General features: G+C 45.1%; 1 protein-coding gene and 1 pseudogene across 1 annotated transcript in view; one reads left to right on the forward strand and one right to left on the reverse strand.

The window, feature by feature from the left end:
• The first annotated feature begins 1,759 nt into the window (after positions 1-1,759).
• The window catches only part of NSG2 (neuronal vesicle trafficking associated 2), a 70,558-nt gene continuing 52,542 nt past the window's right edge, over positions 1,760-19,775 (forward strand). The window contains exons 1-2 of the mRNA XM_006055392.3: positions 1,760-1,947; positions 2,851-3,001. Coding sequence (XP_006055454.1) covers positions 2,873-3,001 — 129 coding nt within the window. The 5' untranslated portion in view covers positions 1,760-1,947; positions 2,851-2,872. The remainder of the gene's footprint in view (positions 1,948-2,850; positions 3,002-19,775) is intronic.
• On the reverse strand, positions 15,419-17,040 carry LOC102403654 (annotated as a pseudogene).

Consider the following 19,775-nt stretch of genomic DNA (forward strand, 5'->3'; position numbering starts at 1 on the left):
TATAAGTTGTGTTAAAGGGACTTCCCTTTTCCTTTGGAGGCAGCAGTAATAGGATCAAGTACAAGTGTTCACTGGAGAAAGCAATGGCACCCCACTCCAGTACTCTTGTCTGGAAAATCCCATGGACGGAGGAGCCTGGTAGGCTGCAGTCCATGGGGTCGCTAAGAGTCGGACACGACTGAGCGACTTCCCTTTCACTTTTCACTTTCATGCATTGGAGAAGGAAATGCCAACCCACTCCAGTGTTCCTGCCTGGAGAATCCTAGGGACAGGGGAGCCTGGTGGGCTGCTATCTATGGGGTTGCACAGAGTTGGACACGACTGAAGTGACTTAGCAGCAGCAGCAGCAAACAAGTGTTCACAGTTGCTTCCATTATGTTGCCCTTAGTGCCTGCACCTGAAGATCACTCAGGTCTTTGGAAAAGCAGGGAATGGAGGGCTCACATTTATTGGAATACCTCCCTCTTATATGTATGCATTCTTCTATTAATAGAAGTGTCCTACTCAGCTCTGATGCAATATAGCCTCTATTGTCCCAGAAACATCTCTTTTTCTATACACAAACACACACTCACACACACCCACTTCATTCCTAAACAGTACAGGTAATATATGTGTCTTCTCCTGGCATTTTAACTAGGAGAGTGTATGCTATGCTCCATATGTGAACACCAACCAAGGTGACCAAATAATTTATTGTGCAAGCTGGGATACTTTTGACAGTGAAAGAGGATGCTATTACTTACACCGAGACCTTTATGAAGTACATCATAAACAGCATTGCAGCTGGGAATGAATGGCCAGTGGTGATGTGGATACGTCTGGGAAGAACTAGTGGAAACAGTCTTGACCTCAGAGGATTGAAAGGGCATGTAAGAGCAATCTCCAGGGATGAAACAGTTCAACCATTCAGAACCCTGTCCCTGAGCTGAAAGGGGCTTCCTTGAGTGCAAAATCTTCTCATATTCACAATCGCTTGGCAAGGGAGATGTTATTATACCCACATCAGAGATAAAGAAGGCTTGGAGAGGGAATTCAAAATGTCGCCATAGCCGGAACTTCATAGAACTGACTCCAGCACTTTTCCCTCTCTGATTCCGGACACCAACCTAGAATCTCTGTAATGTGGACTGCATACAAACTGACAGCAGTGGATCAGGGTTCAGATACCTGGTGCTCTGCTAGCTCTGTGACCTTAGCTGACCTGCATGGTCACAGCATTGTGAGAAAAAGTGCTTATGTTTATGCACTGCTAGTCATACACCTTGCTCTGAGCTAAATGCTTTCTGCAAGTTATCACATTCCACTTCACTCTAACCCCATCATGTAGGCACTATTAGAAATCACAATTTGCAAATGAGAGAAATAGTCTGAAATAACCTGGAAAAGGGCCCAAGGCATGGGAGATAATAAATATTAGTTCTTCTTTCCATACACAGGTCAGAGCACGGTGTTAAGTCCTGAACAATTTTGTGTTTCATAATATTGTCCTGGAAAATCTTCGGAGTGGTCCCTTTTCCTAATGAATATGCAGCCTCCTCCAGTTTTTCTAAAGGCTTAAGGGTTGCTTGTATAATAAGCCAGTGCCTATTAATTTCTTTTTTTTTTTTAATGGCCAGAATCCCTCCCACTTTCTTGAAACCATTTTGTCCCATGCTGTGGTTGTGGCCATGCATGAGAAACAGCAGGTGGTGCCAGATGACAGATGGTGTGGGAGCCCGTTTCCCGGTGGGAGGGGGCGCGAGCGAGCGAGCGAGCAAGCAAGCGGCAGACAGCTGCCAGGAGCCCGCTCGCTGGCGCCTCGCTCTCAGAAGCTCCCAATCCAGACGCACGCAAGGCGCTGTCCTTTCAGCACCACAAGCTCCGGCTGAGGAGGCAGGACTCCTGGCCGTCCTCCTCCTCTTCAAACTGGTTTGAATCTGCTCTGACCCCCAAGAGTGCTGCACAGTAAGTAGGCATTTGTTTTTGCTATAACCACTCCCCAGTATCCTCCAACCCTTGCCCATCCCTTTCACCCCCACAACAACCCTATTTTGTCTACTAACGTTCCAATCAGCAGGATTGACAAGAAAAATTCAGTTGTGCTGGGCTTCTGGGGGTGGGGTGGGAACACCGTTTGACTTCCAAGGGAGCTGGAAAGAAATAAATGTGATTTGTTTATTTAGTTGGCAATCTTACAATACGGGGGTTGCTAACTTTCCGTGGAACCAAAAAATAAAAAAAATAAAAAATGGCCCTTTGCTATTGAGGAAATGGAGGCATTCCATGGCTGAATAACAGGATCAGGTTCAAGCCAGTCCTTTTTTGTTTTAAGAAATTGTATCTCCTGTACAACCTACATATTGTGTAAAAGGGTATACTACACATAGAGGCATTAAATATATTTATTGTATTTTAGGGAGATTAATGGGGGAAGAACACAATATAATAAAATAGCTATCAAGATGGTAAGGTGAAATTTATCATTCTGCAGGATGACCCAGAATAATAGGATTTATTTTTTTTCACTAAGAATTAGCTTTCCACTGAGATTATGTGATTATGTTAGCTCTGGTGTCTTGGCTATATTTTTAAGGTTGTATATTTTGTGTATAAGACTGGGATTTTCCTTGAGTTTCTCAAATTTGAAAGCTGGTAAGTGCCATAGGCAGGTGGCATTTCTTGATGATTAAAGAAGTTTTCCTGGATAATAGGGATCATGTCAGGAAATCTAGCGGAAGACAGATGACTGATGTCTACACTGAAGCCGCCAGAGTGGAGCTGTTGAGGGCAGCGCTGTCTTCTCCGTCGTCAGCCCTCTCTTTCCTGCCTCTCTCCCCACTGTAACTAGAATTCTACTGCTTGTCTTAGGTCTGGGAAGAAAGACGTCAGAATGGTGAAGCTGAACAGTAACCCCAGTGAGAAGGGAGCCAAACCACCGTCGGTTGAGGACGGCTTCCAGACCGTCCCTCTCATCACGCCCCTGGAGGTTAATCACTTACAGCTGCCTGCTCCGGAAAAGGTAAAGCAGGTGCCCTGGTCCTCATCAGCAGCCCCCGTGCTCCCCCATCTCAGGAAATAAAGCAGCAAGAAAATCCCACCTCCCTCAGACCCTTTCATTCCCTTATCAGCCAAATACGTTCCCTTTCTTGTAAAATGTAGTTATTCCTTCTAGAGACATGACACCTCCTGTGTTGTTTCAGATTTATGGTAAGTGCTTATTCATGTTTTTGTTCACATATGTAGGCAAAAAAATTAATCTTTCTTTTAAAAAGTTTTATCACAGTGGATGAATACTAATAAGCTTCTAGATTTGAAGAAAAAGAAAATGGTCTTGATTATTTGAGGAAGGTCTTTTAAAAATTGAGTACTACAAATCTGAGGGCAGAGAATTGGATTCAATCCAATAAGCATTTAGTTTGCACCTGCTAAAGCCATGTTCCTACCCTGGAAGTTAGTTATAAAAAAACACACATTACAAAATCCCTCATCAATATAAGACTTAAATTAATATAAAGCATCATGGTAAATGCAATGCCTGAGCATTATGAAGATTGTGAGATCATTGGGGTGGAAACAGCTAAATTCTGTTGTGGCAGAGAGGGAACTGGGAGGACAGGTTAGGTCAGCTGCAGAGGGGAACGTTTGAAATTGGCTTTTAAAGGTGAGTAAAATCCTCCCAGGTAGGCCATTGGACGGAAAGACATTTAAGGCAAAGGGCACAAATGTGCAAAGCATGGAGAGCTTTTGGAAAATAGCATGACTGGAATAGAGTGTTTTTGGGGAGGCGTGGCTGGAAAGGAGTGACTGGCTAATGGCACATCTCCTGACATGGGAGTAGTCCATGAAGAATGGAGGCGAGCATTTATACCAAAGCGGGGCAGTTATCCTATGAGCACAGGCGGGAGAAGTGATATTAAGAGCCCTCTGAGAGAACTTGGGGTTTTATAATGTGAGCTTTTGCATGCCATAAGAGATAGATTAGGAGGCAAATGATGAAGTTCCCTAGCTGAAGAGTGAATGGATCATTCCATTTGTTTGATTTTCTCATTGGCATCTCCAGGAGGGCATTGTTTGTCTTAACCAATTGGCTCTATCCAATGAACAGAAGAGAAGCCAAAGCTAGATAAAGGGCCTGGCTGATTGGCTGAGGGTTGAGTCATCTGTTTTGAAAGTGCAGAGGTTGTCAATATGAAAATATGCATAGGGGTTCCAGAAATAATCACTGAGCCATCCTGAGAAACTGATAAGGCCCTTTGAAAATAAAATTTGCTAACAGGCAGTTAACACTGTTACTGTGAAGGAGTAATATGAATTGGGTATTGGTTACCTGTATAGCAGAGGTTCTCAGTTTGTGACTGTATATTAGAGTTAACTGGGGAACCTTGGAAAATCTTGATACCTAGGCCACACCCCAGAACAATTGTATCAGAATTTCTGGGGGGTGAGACCCAAGCATCACTATTAATTAAAACCTTCCCAGGTGGACTCCTGTGTGCCACCAAAGTTGAGAACCACTGCACATTACCCGGGGGTTATACATCCATCCACGGTTTGCAGGCAAAAGGTGGAGGAGGATCAGAGAAATTTGGTGATTTATCCAAACTCACAGAGGAGTAAGTGGCAACGCTGGAATTTGATCACAGATTTAGTGGAAATTGAGGACAAGCAGAGGGGATATTCACTCAAAGTTTTGTGAAGTTTTAGGAAAATCTTTCCCCTGTAGTCTCAAGAATCTTTACGTCCCTGAGAGGCATGCAAGGAAAAGGGACTGGTGAGGTTACCTCTCCCCTTAACTCTACACACACCTGTGGGCCATCCAGAGACATCATGGTCTCTGTCACCCCTTCCTCCTCACCCCATTTCCCACCTCCAAGGACTTCTTTCTCTCCTTGAGACAGGAAATGTGCCTGATAACCACTGAGCCAGTCCAGATGTGCCAAAAAACTGTCCCAAAGCCTGAAGATAAGTACATTGTGGACTTGCAGACATGGAAAGGGAAATCAGTGTATCCCAAAGGGTGAAAATCCTTGAGTGGACACATCCCCCAGGGGCACCTCACAGACTTTGGCAGGTGTCCTTAACAGAGCCTTCATACCAGGTGGACCTCAGTGTCCTCTGTGAAGTGAGGAGGATCACACCTACTTCATAATAGTCAGGGCAGTGTTAGATTTGGCCATATATATACAGCCACAAGAGAATAATAATTATCATTTTCATGTGCTACTTATGGTAGATTTTAAGTCAGAAGTACACACGTACACACAAACACAGAATTTTCTTTCATTCTTTCAGTAGTTAATAGGATCTAATAAAGGAGTTGCTCCTTTAATCCAGTTTTTAAAGATGATGAAACTCAGGCATGGTGGTAAAGTCACTTCCCAACTCCCAGAGTTGGTAAGCCTCCTGGAGGACCCAGAGCCCAGGCAGTGCTGTTCTAGAAACTTCCACCTCAGCAGGAATAGGGGGCCAGCTGGCTCAGCCTCAGCCTCCTCGTGGGTAGAGGGAGCACTCAACCTTACAGGGCTTTAGAGAAGGCGAGGTGAGCTCTGACACATTTGTCAGCTCTCTCATTCAGTCCAGCCAGATGGTGAGGGTTTAAAACTAAAAAGTTATCATAAAGGTGTATATTGGACCCCAATATCATGAGTTTTCTTTCTGAAAATGTAAAATACAGAGTGTGCTTTGGCATGTAATACTGATAATTATTTCTAGATTTGTCCACTGAATACTCTTAGTATGGGATGTGAGCTTCTGGGGGAAAGGTTTTGGAGGCTAAGTGGAGAGGATGAGTATGTCTGAAGCCCTTGCTCTGGGCTAGAAAGGGGCCATGCAGGGCATTCACAGCTATGGTTTCAGTTAATCTTTCCAGCAACCCTATGAGGTGGGTGTTAGTGCACCCATTTCACTGGTGGAGAAACTGAGGCTTGTATCAATAGACTTGCCCAAGCTTCACAGAGAGAGTGGAAGAGCTGAGTTTGGAAGCCCAGTTCCCCTGACACCTCATTTTCCCCTTCTGCACCTTGCTGCCTTCAATAACGAGAAACTTCCCACCCCAGGCAGTGCTTCCTCAGACTCTACATCCCTACATCCCTTCATCCCTGGCTGAGGGTCCTTGTTGAACTCTCTTGGGCCTGCAGGTAAGGCCTGAGGCCATCCTGGAAAGATAGAATCATAGCCTCCAGTGCTCCCTCCCGCCCCAGTACTAGAGGAGCTGTGCCTGCCTTAGGAGAGGAGGCCTCGTGCCTGTTCCCCCACCTCTTCTATCACTCTGATCAGTCCTCCACACCACACCTGTGGTAGTGCCCCCAGAGCTGTGATCAGTCCTTCTCCCTTGGAAAGCATTTCTAGTGCTCCCCACAGGGTACAGTCCTCCCCACAGGGTACAGTCCTCTCCACAGGGTACAGTCCTCCCCGCAGGGTACAGTCCTCAAATCCTGGCCCTGACACTCCAGGTCCTCCATCACCTGCCCCACTGGCTTCCATTCTTACCACTTCTCACTTTGTACCTTGAACACCAGCATGGCAGAGCTACCTCGAGCCATTGATCTCAACCAGGGGGTGACTCCCCTCCCTGCTAGAGGGACATTTGGCTGTGTCTGGAGACACTTTTTGGTTGTGACAATAAGGGGGGGGTGCTTTGGGCCAGGAATGCCGGTAAATGCCCTACAATGCACAAAATGCCACCCCTGAAGGACTGTCCTGCCCAAAATGTCTACAGTGCCGAGGCTGAAAAACCAGCCCTGGGATTTTCCATACTCTCCAGGGTGTTTCTTGCTCCCTCCTCCTTGCCCATGCCATCCCTTCTGCCCAGAATGCCCTGCTTGTCCCTTTTCCTGTCTGATAAGCCAGTGCTCATGGCAGCTCGAAGCCCGGTTCAGAGGGCAGCTCTCCTGGACACCCTCCCAAGCCGCTCATAATTATAGCTAAGGTTATACTTACTATGCTGGAAGGAACTCACTCATTCTTTCATTCACTCATCCAGCATTTCTATGGGGCACCTTCTATGTGCTGGGCAGTACGTTAGGCTACACATACACAGTCAGGAAAAGTCAGGCATGATCATTTCTTTCATGGGGCTTCTAGTCCTGGTGGGAAAGAGGGTCTTCAAACAGGCCAGCACACAAATAGAAGTTCAGAGATGCAACTTGCAAGAAGGGCTACTAAGGAAAGAGTAAGGTGCTAGATTGTAAAGGCTAAGACTTAAGAGGGCTTAATTATGGTGGAACAGTGGTCAGGGAAGGTCCTTCTGAAGAATCAGCCCTGGCTGAGAGCTGGAGGGTGGGTGGGGGAGTGAGGGGGGTAGAGGCAGAGGGGTCAGCATGCGGACAGGCCCCGAGGGGAGGAGAAGGACAGTCGGGGTCGAGTTGCCTGGGTGAACTGAGTGGGGTCGATGTGGCACGCGAGGTGCAGTGGACGCCAGTTCACATGGTACATTTTCGGAAGGGGTTTAAAGAAGTCGAGTAACAGAATCAGATTTCTACTTTAGGAAGATTCCTCTGGCTGCTGTGGGGTACCCTACGGCCCGGTCTCTTCTTCCTCCTTTCTTCCAATCCATCTTCCAAACGAGGCAGCACCAGAGAAATTTCCCCCAAATAGAGACTACTGGGTTTCCAGCTGCACCCTCCCCTCCATGAGTCAGGGAAGAGAAGAGCGGCGGGCAGGAGATCAACTAGAAAGTCTCTGCTGTTTGTGATTGGCACAGAAATGGGGAGATGGGCAGACTGATTACGACAGTGCTGGGTCAGCCCTGAGGAGCTTTGCCCACTAGGCCTGAGGGTCCTGGCTCCGTCTCATCTTTGTAGCCTTGGTTCTGGCATATGGTGGGAAACCGGAAATGATGGCTGAATGAGACCCCCGGCCCCTTGCCTGGTGTAAAGGTAGGCTTAGCTAATCCATTTAAATCTATGCAGTTTGGTAGCTCCCTCCAGGCCATGGGAGCAAGCTCTTGAGAAGTTGGGACATCAGTCTGTAGACACCAAACTCCAGGATGTGCCTTTGGTTTATTTACGTGACCACGATAACCCAGATAACTGCACAATTCCTCTATGAGGTCATGACCACTATGTCCATATGAAAACAGGCTCAGAGAAGTAAAATACTATCCTAGGATACACCAAAAGAAAACAATGCAACCAAGATCTGCACCCAGGAGTCTGGGAAATGCCAGCTAAAGGATGGTTATTCCCCTGAAAGCAAGCCAGATAGGCACAATGCTCCTTGGCAAAGGCCCAGATGAATCATGTATTCAGCAAAGCCAGCTGCGGGGCTCTAGGCAGTTTGCTACTTTCCTTTCCTTTCTCCTGATTACTAAATCTTTACACGTCCCACAGGAGGCTGGCTCACCTGCCTGTGGGAGGAAAGGAATGCAGGCCTTAAAAGATCAGTTATTAATGTTTGGCACGCTTCACATTTTGTGTGGTAGACCACATGTGCTCTGTTGTCCTAGAGACTTGTATGCAAATCTCAGCTAAACTATTCATGTACTGTGTGGCTTTAGGCATGTTGCTTGGTGTCTCTGGGCCCTTTTTTTCCTTTCTGTGAAATGAGCATAATCGCTACCTAACAGGGTTACTGTGAGGAAACAAGTCAAAATTGTCTAATGACACAAACATGGGGCTCATTGACAGTTTCCTTCCTCTCCTTGGATATTCAGACTGTGTCTCCCCAAAGTGACATTTCTGGAGGATGACTATAAAAGTAAAACTTGCTGAGAAGGATGGGGTTTCAATGGTGGAGGTTCAGGGTTCGATGGGGCAGATCTGGAAAGAAAGGAGCAAAGGAGACGCTGCTCCTGTCACTGAGTCCTGTATGCCTTCTTGGTCTTTGTCGTGGCTTCACCAGAGGATTTATCTTTCTCCCTGATACACAGGATCAGAGAACCAGCAGCCTTTCCCTGGGAAGCAGAAAATGCACACCCCTGCAGATTCCAGGCTGATAGAGCCCCCTTGTTCTGCTCTTCAGGGGCTCACAAGAGGCAGATTGTGCATCACCCCAAATTGGGGCAAAGGCTCTGACTAGGTGATTCCAACAAATAGACAGAAAGTGACCAATAAGCAGGTTGAAAATTCTCTATAATTTAAAACATAATAATTTTAAATGGAACATAACATTTTACATATCTGATTGGCAAAAAATAAATAAATAAATAAATAAAGTGATAATGCCTGGTGTTGCTAACGCTAGGGGAAAGCAGATCTTCTTGTTGCACTCCAGTTGGTTATATAATTTGATGCGGTGGTTTTTAGAGGGTATTTGGAAATTGGTTATAAATTAAAACTGTATATCCCATTTGATTGGTATGTTGCTACTGGCAGCAGAAATTTATCCTACGGATATATTTTTCAAATCTGCAAAGCCATATATGTATGTGGAGATTGGAGTGGTTAAACAAATGTTCTATGAGATTGAAGTGGTTAAATAAACCATAGTGCATGGATGTGGAAAAGTAAGCAATTGTTATAAGGACGAGACAGATTTGCTTGTGTTTGTGCTAATGTGGAAAAAGCAACAGACACATTGCTCCTTTAAAACAACTTTGAAGAATGTGGCATGGAGCCCCATTTGTGGAAATATGAGTGTATGTTTCATTCTTATAACTCATAAAACAGTCTTGAAAAGACATGCAAAAAACCATCGAATGGTTAGGGACTATGGATGGGGTGGTTGGGGCCCATCTGAAGACTGTATGTATGTATATATATATAATTCTACAAGTTTCATACCTATTATTTTTTACCGTGAGGATATATCAAATTTTATATATCTTTTAATAAATCACTTCCATTTCACAGATGGTGAAGCAATCTTGGAGAGCTGAAGTGCCTTACTTGCTTGTGTTCACGCACAGAGAGACAGCGAGCTAGTGAGCCAGTTCCCCTGTGAGCAAAGGGTGGCCTATACAGAGACACACGCATTGTAACAATGCAGTTGGAATTCGAATCCTAATTCTACAACCTACATGCTGTGTGACCCTGGGCAAGTTTACTAACCACTCTGCTCCTCTGTTTTCTTGTTAAATTGAGGACAGTAGTATCTTCCTTTAAGAAGTGTTTAAAGGGTCAAATGAGAAAGTGCATGTCGAATGTCTATGACAGTACCTGGCACAGGGTATGTGCTTAATGCAAGGTTGTTGTTATTATTGTTTTTACAATCATCATCATCAATTCAGTCCCATCGTCAGGATCATTTTTCCTGGAGTGCCCAGGGGTGCAAGAAGGGTTGAAGAGTGAGGGGGGCTGAGCTTCTGCCCTGTAGAGGATGGGTCTGGATGGCAGAGCTATGGACCTCGCTGTAGGGACTCCAGCCCAGGCAACTAGCCTCTGCTCAGAGCAGGAGTTGGCAGTCCCTGTGGGACCAATGAAGAGTCCCTCATCTTCCCCAGCTATATGCCTTGTCACAGAGTTGAAGAGTCATAGACTTACTGGGCTAGCCCATCCATATGTGGCCTTCCTGGCCAATATTCCATTCTACCCTGAGTAGTCAAAGGCCCAGCAAGGAAAAGAGATTTGAGCCCACAGACAGAGCCCTGGACTGGGAGTCAGCAGGTCCATACTACAATCTTTGCTGTGTGACCTTCAGCAAATCCCTCCCCCTTTCTGGGCTACCATGTTCCCATCTGTGGATCGGTGGGATTGGACAATACTACCACTAATGTTCTTTGAACACCGATATCTTACTTGTGTTCTGGGGCCCAGGGAGAGACTTAAACCCAAAGAGATGGAGTGTGAGTTGAGGAGTGAGGTGGTAAATGGGAGAAGGTTCCCAGCTCTGTACCCAGGCCCCACTGGGGTAGCTTCACCTTGTCTCTTTAGGTGCAGGATTCACTCATTAGGGCATTCATTCAATAGCATTTATAGAGCATCCGGTGCCACAGGATCAGAGTTTGAGTGCTATGATTTTTGAATGATGGCCTTATCAGTGGGAGTTGATCTGAGCCAGAAGCCCAGGCACAAGCCCATTCGTGGTTATGTGAGGTTGTGCAGTCATTTCTGCTCACTGAGAATCCGGCTCTTGTAAAATGGGGATACTCTCTCCTTCCTCAAAGTGATTGAAAGGATTGTCTGAGATATAGGATGTAAAGCTTTTGGTACAGTGCCAGGCACATAGCAGGTACCTTAAAAATTATAGAAAAGAGCATCATGTTCTTCAGTTTGAATACCAGCTCAACCACTTATCTGTCATTTGGTCATGGGCAAGTGACTGAAGTCTCTGAGGCTAAATTTCCTCATCTGAAAGATGGGCATAATAATGATCTTAAAGGAGAGACATGAAGGTCAGAGAGAATCTATAAGCGGGGGAGTAGGTATGAGACTTTATGAGTACACATGAGTAGCACTGTGTCTGGCACACAGGAGGTGCTCATAGGCTAGCCGTTCATTGTCCTGCTGCTAACTTCTCTCTTTGCTACAAGAATGAGCTGAAAGGTACAGCTTAGATCTATTTCTGGCCTGTGCCAGTCCAGCTCATAAAAATACAATTATGCTCCTTGTCAGCACTTCTGCACTTTTATTTATTGTTTCTGCCAATCCTAGGGCCTCTTCATGTGGGAACCTCTTCACTATTGATAATCCTGGGAAGTAGTATTTTAAATTTTTATGATCTGTACTTTGCGCCATCTGAACCACCATGTATTATCTGGCCTTGCCAGCGAAGGGGGAATATATCCAGACAAGGGGTCCTTTCGGGATGAATAATTTATCCCATTTTCACAATGCCAATTATGTTAAATTATGTTCTTCATATCAACTGCCAACAGAACAATAGGGACTGATGTATTGATATGAAAAGAAAACAAATTTATTTCTTTGCCTAAATTCAAAACGATATTTGAAAACCAGGAGTTTCATTCTTCCAAGTATCTATAAAACCCTACTTTTAATAAAAACAAGTAGAAAGAATTTTTCCTCCCCCCTCCCCACTTTTTCATTACATTTCAGTTATTAATCAAGCAGCTCAGAGCTCCATTTTGCTCCATTTATTTTTTTTTTCAACTGCAGAAAATAGAACCTTTTTACCAAATTTGTTTTCTCTCTTCTCTTTCTTTGCATAAGCAAGCTGATTCCTCCAAGGTACAATTAATAATGATTGGCTAACATTTCTTATGCTTTCTCCTTCATAGTACTAAAAAAAGTCACTGTTACTATGTCTCCTTTTATAGAAAGGATCTGTTTCTGGCGGCAGTCCACGGGAACAGCACACCACGCTTCATGACATGCCCAATAGCTGGTTGGTTCCAGTAAATGTAGGGCTGTTTTTTCTTGCTCTCTGCATCTCTCCAGTGTATCTCCATTGTGCCAGAGGCTTCTCCTCTAATTGTAATGCCTGCCTGGAAAGCCATTCTCTGGTTTATAAACCTTCCTTAGCTCCTCACTGCTCTCAAGTTCATCTTTAATATGTGACGCAAGGTATGCAGAGCCTCGGCTTACCCCTCACTTCACCCGCTCTGTTCCCAGTCCACTGATTTGGGAGAAAGGCATCGAAACATGTATAATATCATATATGAAATGAAGTGCCAGTCCAGGTTCGATGCATGATACTGGATGCTTGGGGCTGGTGCACTGGGATGACCCAGAGGGATGGTATGGGGAGGGAGGTGCGAGGGGGGTTCAGGATGGGGAACACGTGTACACCCGTGGCAGATTCATGTTGATGTACGGCAAAACCAATACAATACTGTAAAGTAATTAACCTCCAATTAAATAAATTTATATTAAAAAAAAAAAAACAAACTACGTCTTTGTGGTCCTCCCAGGTCCAGCCTCCTGGATGTCTTCTGAATGTTTGCTGGCTGATGCTCTCTTAGTCTAGAAAGCTCTTTTTATTTGGATTTTGGGAGGCAAGGATGGAAGCAAGGAAGATGGTCAGAGCAAATGTTCGTGGAGAGAGGATGATGCTCTGGACTAGGGCAGTATAACTGGACAAATGGGTTTATTTGAGAGAAAGTTTTGAGGAAGCGGAGACTAGTGGTGGTGGGATGGATTTGGAGACTGAAGGGAAGGGAGGGATCATGAGAGACTCCTTTGTATGACTTGACATAAACATGGCTTATCATGCTGCTATTTTTCTTAGCTAGGGATTACACAAGGAAGAGAATGACAAGGGCAAGATGGCTGGGGAAGGTGAGTCAGGGAACCCAAGAGCTTTGCTGTGGACATGATAAATTCAGGTGTGTCTGTCCAAAGGCAGACATCCAGTAGGGTAATCTGAATGCTGAATAGGGTCTGAACTGGAGATGTAAATTTGAGACTTAGGAGAATAAAGATGGAGCTTGAAGTGATAGGAGTAAGAACCTTCAGAAGGAATTTGTAGTAAAGAAGTATCCCATGACCTAACCCTGAGAGATTCTAATGCTTAGAGGTTAAGCAGACTGGGTGGGACTTGAGGAGGAAACTGAGGAGGGATGGTCAGTGAGCAGGAAGAGGACCATGGACCTGGGAGGAGGACCTTTATGGAGGAGTGAGTGAGCAAGCCTGTCAAATATAACTGAGAGGTTGAAAAAGACCAGTCCAGAGGACTGCCCATTTGTTCCAGGCAAACAGACAAAGACCTGCTTTTGATGTGGAGAAGGGCTTCTAATAAGCTAATATTTCCTTGGGGCACAGGTAAAATATTACCTGGGCTGCTTTTGGAGAAAGTATGGCTTAGCTAAAGGGAGGAGCAGATGACTGAGGATGGGCATGGGTTCAGGGGCCCCCTTGTCTGTTGGCCTAGTTTGAACCTGGAGGTTTGGGAAGTATTCTGAAGCCAAAAGAAGTGTTTTCATTAGAAACTCATTCAGAGCATAAGTAACATCGCTTAGGTGTTCAGGGCAAAGCAGGACGTGGAGGGCTATGACCCTGACTCTACTAAACTCAGCATCCCTCCTATTACTGTAAATGGTAGCTGGGATACTATATATATATAGTATTATATATGTATGTACTATATAGTGTACATATATAGTATATATATTTGTTTCAATCATATAATGGAGAAGGCAATGGCACCCACTCCAGTACTCTTGCCTGGAAAGTCTCATGGACAGAGGAGCCTGGTAGGCTGCAGTCCATGTGGTCGCTAAGAGTCGGGCACGACTGAATGACTTCACTTTCACTTTTCACTTTCATGCATTGGAGAAGGAAATGGCAACCCACTCCAGTGTTCTTGCCTGGAGAATTCCAGGGACGAGGGAGCCTGGTCGGCTGCTGTCTATGGGGTTGCATAGAGTTGGACACAACTGAAGCGACTTAGAAGCAGTAGAAGATCATATAAAAATTATTTCATTTATATTGAACTTGATATAAATGAAATCACGCAGGATATAAAAAAGTGTTTTGCATCAGATTCCTTCAGTTCAGTGTAATGCCTGTGAGATTCACCCATGTGTGTAGCGTTGCTGTGTAATGTTCCATCTTAAGAGTAAACCACAATTTATCCATTCTCCTGTTAATAGACATTTGAGTTGTTCTCAGTTTGGGCTATCATGAAAAAAAGTGGTTGTGAACATTTTTGTATGTATCTTTGGGTGGCTCCATCATATTCTGAGGTGATTTTTTTTTTTTTGCTGGTGCCAAGCAAATCTATTGCTTTTGTTATGATTTTAGTACTTGGCCATCTTACTAAATTCTAATAGCTTTTCAGTTCATTTTTCTTGGAACACACTTGTATCAGATAGAAAGCTTTTCACACCAAATATCAGAAAACCCAGCATAAATTGGATTAAGGCCAAAAGAGTAAGATTTGACTCCTCCACCCCTGCCCCATGACTGCAGGGTTCAGTGTGGGTCTGGTTTCAGGCAAGGTATGATCCAGAGGGCAGGATGTCATCAGGGCTCACATCCATTTCTCCAGGTTCCTCTTGACTCTGTCCTCTTTTATATGCTGCCTTTGACCTCATCCTGGCTCCTCCTCGTAGTAGCAACAAATGCATCAACAGTTTCAGAATGAGGTCCTCACTATACAGTCCAGAGGAAGACCATGCTCTTTAGGGAACACTCGTAAAGAGCAAGGAGGCTTCTTCCCCCAACTTCCCAGTCAGTATTGCCTCATATCCTTTTTTTTTTATGTAACCACACCTGACTGGCTTGTCTTATTGGAGAAGAGGACGTAGAGTTAACAATGTGAATGAAGACAGTTGGGATCTGAGGTTGGGAAGAACACCCTCCCCTCCCCATACAAGCCCACTGCCCCAAATAAAAAATAAGCAACTACGGGAGAGCAGCTGAGACAGTGACTTGGGGGCAGGGGAAGGGCCATGCGTGTGCTGGGAGGGCCCAGAGGCAGCAGCTGCACGAATACACGAGTGTAAGTCTCTGAATCTTCCATGTAGGTCTGTATAAACATATAGATACGCTGTTTGCTTGTCTCCCCTTCTCTTCCTTCTGCTCTGTGCTGCGTGGCGCAGTCCCAGCTCCTCTTTCCACATGAGGGCGAAGGGAAGGGGATGATGAGCAAGTCATCACCGGATGGCTATCAGACCCACATCCATCAGCTTCTGGATCTTCTGTGCTATCCCAGGATTCTTTAAGTGTTCACTGAGCGCCTGCGGGTCCTTCTGCATCTGTTCCAGGATGAGCCGCATGGCCGGGTCACTCATTATTTGCTGCACCTCCGGGTTGGCCATGGCCCGCCGCTTCACATCTTCAGGGCTGTCGTGTCGGTTGTACTGGGCCATCATGCAGCTCTGGTAACCATCTGCGGCCTCCTTACAGTTGGAGTCCAGGTCGAGTGCTTTCTGGTAGACAGCCGTGGCTTTCGTGTAGTCCTTCGTCACCTCCGGGGCGGCGGCTTTCCGGGTATAACCCTTGATAAAGGTTGGCTCCACTCCTCACAGTCCTTGAGTGCCAGCTGGAACTCCAGGAGCTTGGTGTAGCAGGTAGCTCAGTTGCTGTACAGTTTGGCATCTTTGGGGTTCCGTTTGATGGCTTCTGTGTAGTGCTTCATGGCCTGGGAGTAGTCCCCTTTCTGAAAACACTCATTGCCTTTGTTCTTCTCCTCCGAGGCCAGGTCAGGATTTATGTAGGCCAGCCGCTCTTGCTCCTTCAAGATTTTCTCTGCCTGTTGGCGTTTCTTGAGCACATGTGGGGTTCGGTGGTCTGCCAGAGACTTATTATAGAAATGGATGGCATCCTTGGACTTTTCTTCTTTGAAATCAGAGTTGCCAATTCGTGCATAAGCTTTGGCAATCTGTCGGTAGTCTTCTCAGTTTTCTCGCCCCACTTCAATGGCCTTCTCACAAAGCTCCCGGCATTGACCATAGTCACCCTTCTCGAAGTACATGGCTGCTTGGTGGGTTATGTGAGTCATGTTGGTGGGATCCTGGTCCTTGGCTCTGCCATAGTGCTTCAAGGCTGTGTCAAAGACCTTCTTCCTATAGGCTTCATTCCCCAGCTCTTTTTCTTTCGGCACCTGCTTCTTATTCTCTGGAAGATCTTCTTCCATTGGCTCTGGTTTTGTCTCCTTTTTGGGAGGAAGTGGTGGTGGAGGTGTTGCAACTTCCTCCTCTTCATCCATACTGCCCAGATCAACTCCGAGCAGGATGCTAAGAGTAGTCATGATCTGGGGATTTTGCAGTTTCGTGCCCAGGTTGGAGGGCTTGTTCTGCAGCTGCTCGATCAGTTCCCGGTAGGTAGGATCTGCAAGCTGAGTCTTGGTCCTGGGACCACTCTCCAACTTCTGGTACAGATTAGGCATGTTGAAAGGGTTCATGAATTTCCTTTCTGCCAACCGGGCCTCCATAGTCTGTAAACCTTCTTTGAACTGAGGATTGTTTGCTTCATGTTTTAAACCCTCCTCATAGGTTTGCTTGGCTTCTTCAAATCAGTTTAACAATTCAAGAGCTGCTGCTTTTCATGAATAGCCCTTGCCCCAGTCAGGCTTTAGGTCAGCGGTTTTGCAGCTATCCTCATAAGCCTTCTGGTAGTCTCCTTTCTTGGCATAGGCCGCTGAGTGATTGCTGCAGAGCACATGGTTCTGGGGGTCTAACTTAATGGCTTCGGAGCAGCGCTGTAGCACATCGTCAGTGTTGCCAGCTCTCAGGGCCTCATTGCCCTTCTCATTGAGCTCATTCACCTGCTCCATTGCCCGGTCTGGAACCCTGTTGAATAGACTCCATCGGCTCCGTGTTCCCAACCGTCTCATATACTTTGATCCAAATTGGATAACATGTGCATCTCTGAGTCAATCAAATTTTGTGATCAATAAAACAATATGTTCTGATTGGCCTAACTTAATTAGGGACCATCCCTGCCCTCAAGGAAGGCAACAATTCCACCAAACCACATGGCTGTTACATAGGACAGGGCTCTTGAAAGGAGGACTGGGGGCTTTTGATTGAAGATGGGAATGGATACTAGAGAAACAACCACAAAATATTTATTATGGCATTTATAGCAGAATGATATGCCTGTAATGGTTATTCATTGTCTCATTTCAGCAGTAATATTTGTTTAGCTTTGTTCCTGTCTCAACATGTTGACTGCTGCGTGAGGTCTTTTAAATTAAATGGAATGATATAAATGGTCTAGAACTCTTTGAGAAGTTTTGAGAAAGATGTCTATAAAATAGAAGGGCAAAGGAGAAGACTAAGTAGCAAATACTTCTTGACATTTGATGTGTGATGCTTGAGATGAGTCTGATGGCTAAGGATCAAGAAATGAATAAGTCTAGTTAAGAGATGGTTGAGATGGACTTGATAATGTGGGGAGGAATTTTGGTTTTTCTGTTTTTATGTAACCAGTTACCAAAGCTTTAGTACTTCAAAACAACACAAATTTAACACCTCACAGGTCAGAAACCTCACAGGTTTTTATAGGTCAGAAGTCCAGTCACAATTTAGGTGGGTTGTCTGCTCAGGAGGATCTCACAGTTCTGAAGTCAAGGTTTCAGCTGGGCTGCATTTTACCTGATGCTTGGGGCCCTATTCCAAGCTCATGCCAGTTATTGGCAGAATTCAGTTACTTGTGGTTGTAGGACTAAGTGCCATTTTCTTGCATGACCTTACTATCGGCCCGGGTAATTTTCAGCTCCTAGAGTCCACCCTCAGGCATTGGCTGCATAGCCCTCTCCAACATGTTGACTTACTTGAAGGCCAGAAGGAGCATCTCTCTCCAATCTGCTCTGATGGAGTTTTAGATAGCATAACATACTCATGGGAGTGACTGTGCCATTATATTCATGGGTCCTGTCCACACTGTTGAGGAAGGAGATTATATGGGGGTGGGGATAGGCTGGGAAGTTTGGGGACTATCTTAGAATGCTGTCTAGCATAAAAGGCAAAGGCAATTATTGCCCCAAGTTTTATGGGTTACATAGCACATTGACCAGGAAATTTACTAAGCTTAGAAATAGATACTGAGTTGTATTATAATATGTTTATATATACATGCACACATTAGGCATATACACACATATAACATGAAGAAATTATAATTCCAAGTTTGTAAATGTTTTTAAAAATGGTCAGACATCTAAATATTCTATACATTTCATAACCTGCCAGTTGATCTAGTACTATCCCAACAACTTTTAATGATTACAATTTGTAGAGTATCTTTTAAGTTCACAGAACACCAGCATATTTCATTTGGCCCTTCCCAGAATATTGTGAGTTTCTAATAGAAACAGCTAGCCTATGGAGGCTACACAGCCATCTCTAGAGGGTTTCCCTGGTAGCTCAGCTGGTAAAGAATCTGCCTGCAATGCAGGAGACCCCAGTTTGATTCCTGGATCAGGAAGATCCCCAGGAAAAGGGATGTGATGTGCTGTGCTTAGTCACATGAGAAGGGAAAGGCTACCCATTCCAGTATTCTTGGGCTTCCCTGGTGGCTCAGACGGTAAAGAATCTGCCTGCATGTGGGAGACCTAGGTTCAATCCCTGGATTGGGAAGATCCCCTGGAGTAGGGCATGGTGACCGCCTCCAGTATTCTTGCCTGGAGAATCCCCATGGACAGAGGAGCCTGGTGGGCTACAGTCCATGGGGTTGCAAAGAGTCGGACACGACTGAGCACCTAAGCACACAGCACGGCCTATGAGCTGTGCTTTTGCATGTGCTCTTGTAGTTATATTAGCTCTCAATTCTTACTTATACATTGAACTTCATGTGACACCCAAGCATCCAAACACATAGGCTACATGCTGTTTCACACTTTTGTTTCCTAAACCATGTGGTTCACTTTGCATAAAATGTCTTGGCTTGTTCACTCAGGAAAACAGTATTCATCCTTGAAAGCCCCCTTTTTTAGACCATGCTTGAAGAGCATCATTCTTGAGAACTCCTTGTGTTGTTCTGTAAGGGCTGGATAGGGAGGAGCTACAGGTTGACATGTGCAAGCCAGGCCCAAGCTACATCTGCTTCAGACATCTATTGGAAAAACATTTGGCAGCACTCAGAGGCAGTGTTTAAAAAAAAACATTTATTATTGAATAAACGATGTGAGTGCTTGACTTATATTGACTCATATAAGCCTCCTAAAAACTTATGGTTATTTCCCATTTAATGGATGAGAAAACCAAGACACAGAAGGCTCAGCGCTAGAGTTGGGATTCAAGCACACTGTGCAATCTTTCACCTCCCTACAATATTGACAATGTCAGTATCTGCCCCACAACACAGAATTAAATGAGATAGTGCCTGCAAGTGCTCAGTGTCTGCTGTACGGTACATTTGCAAAGCATGAGGGATATTTTTTTACTTGTGGCAAGGAGGCTTCTGTTTTCTTCTTCTTTAGAGCAGGAGATAGAAAAAAAAAAATTGAACATTCCCTAACCCCATTCTCCCCACAAATCCCTTACCCTTGTTTGACTGTATCATTTC

This window comes from Bubalus bubalis, chromosome 19 (assembly GCF_019923935.1).
Source record: "Bubalus bubalis isolate 160015118507 breed Murrah chromosome 19, NDDB_SH_1, whole genome shotgun sequence".
NCBI classification, from domain to species: domain Eukaryota; kingdom Metazoa; phylum Chordata; class Mammalia; order Artiodactyla; family Bovidae; genus Bubalus; species Bubalus bubalis.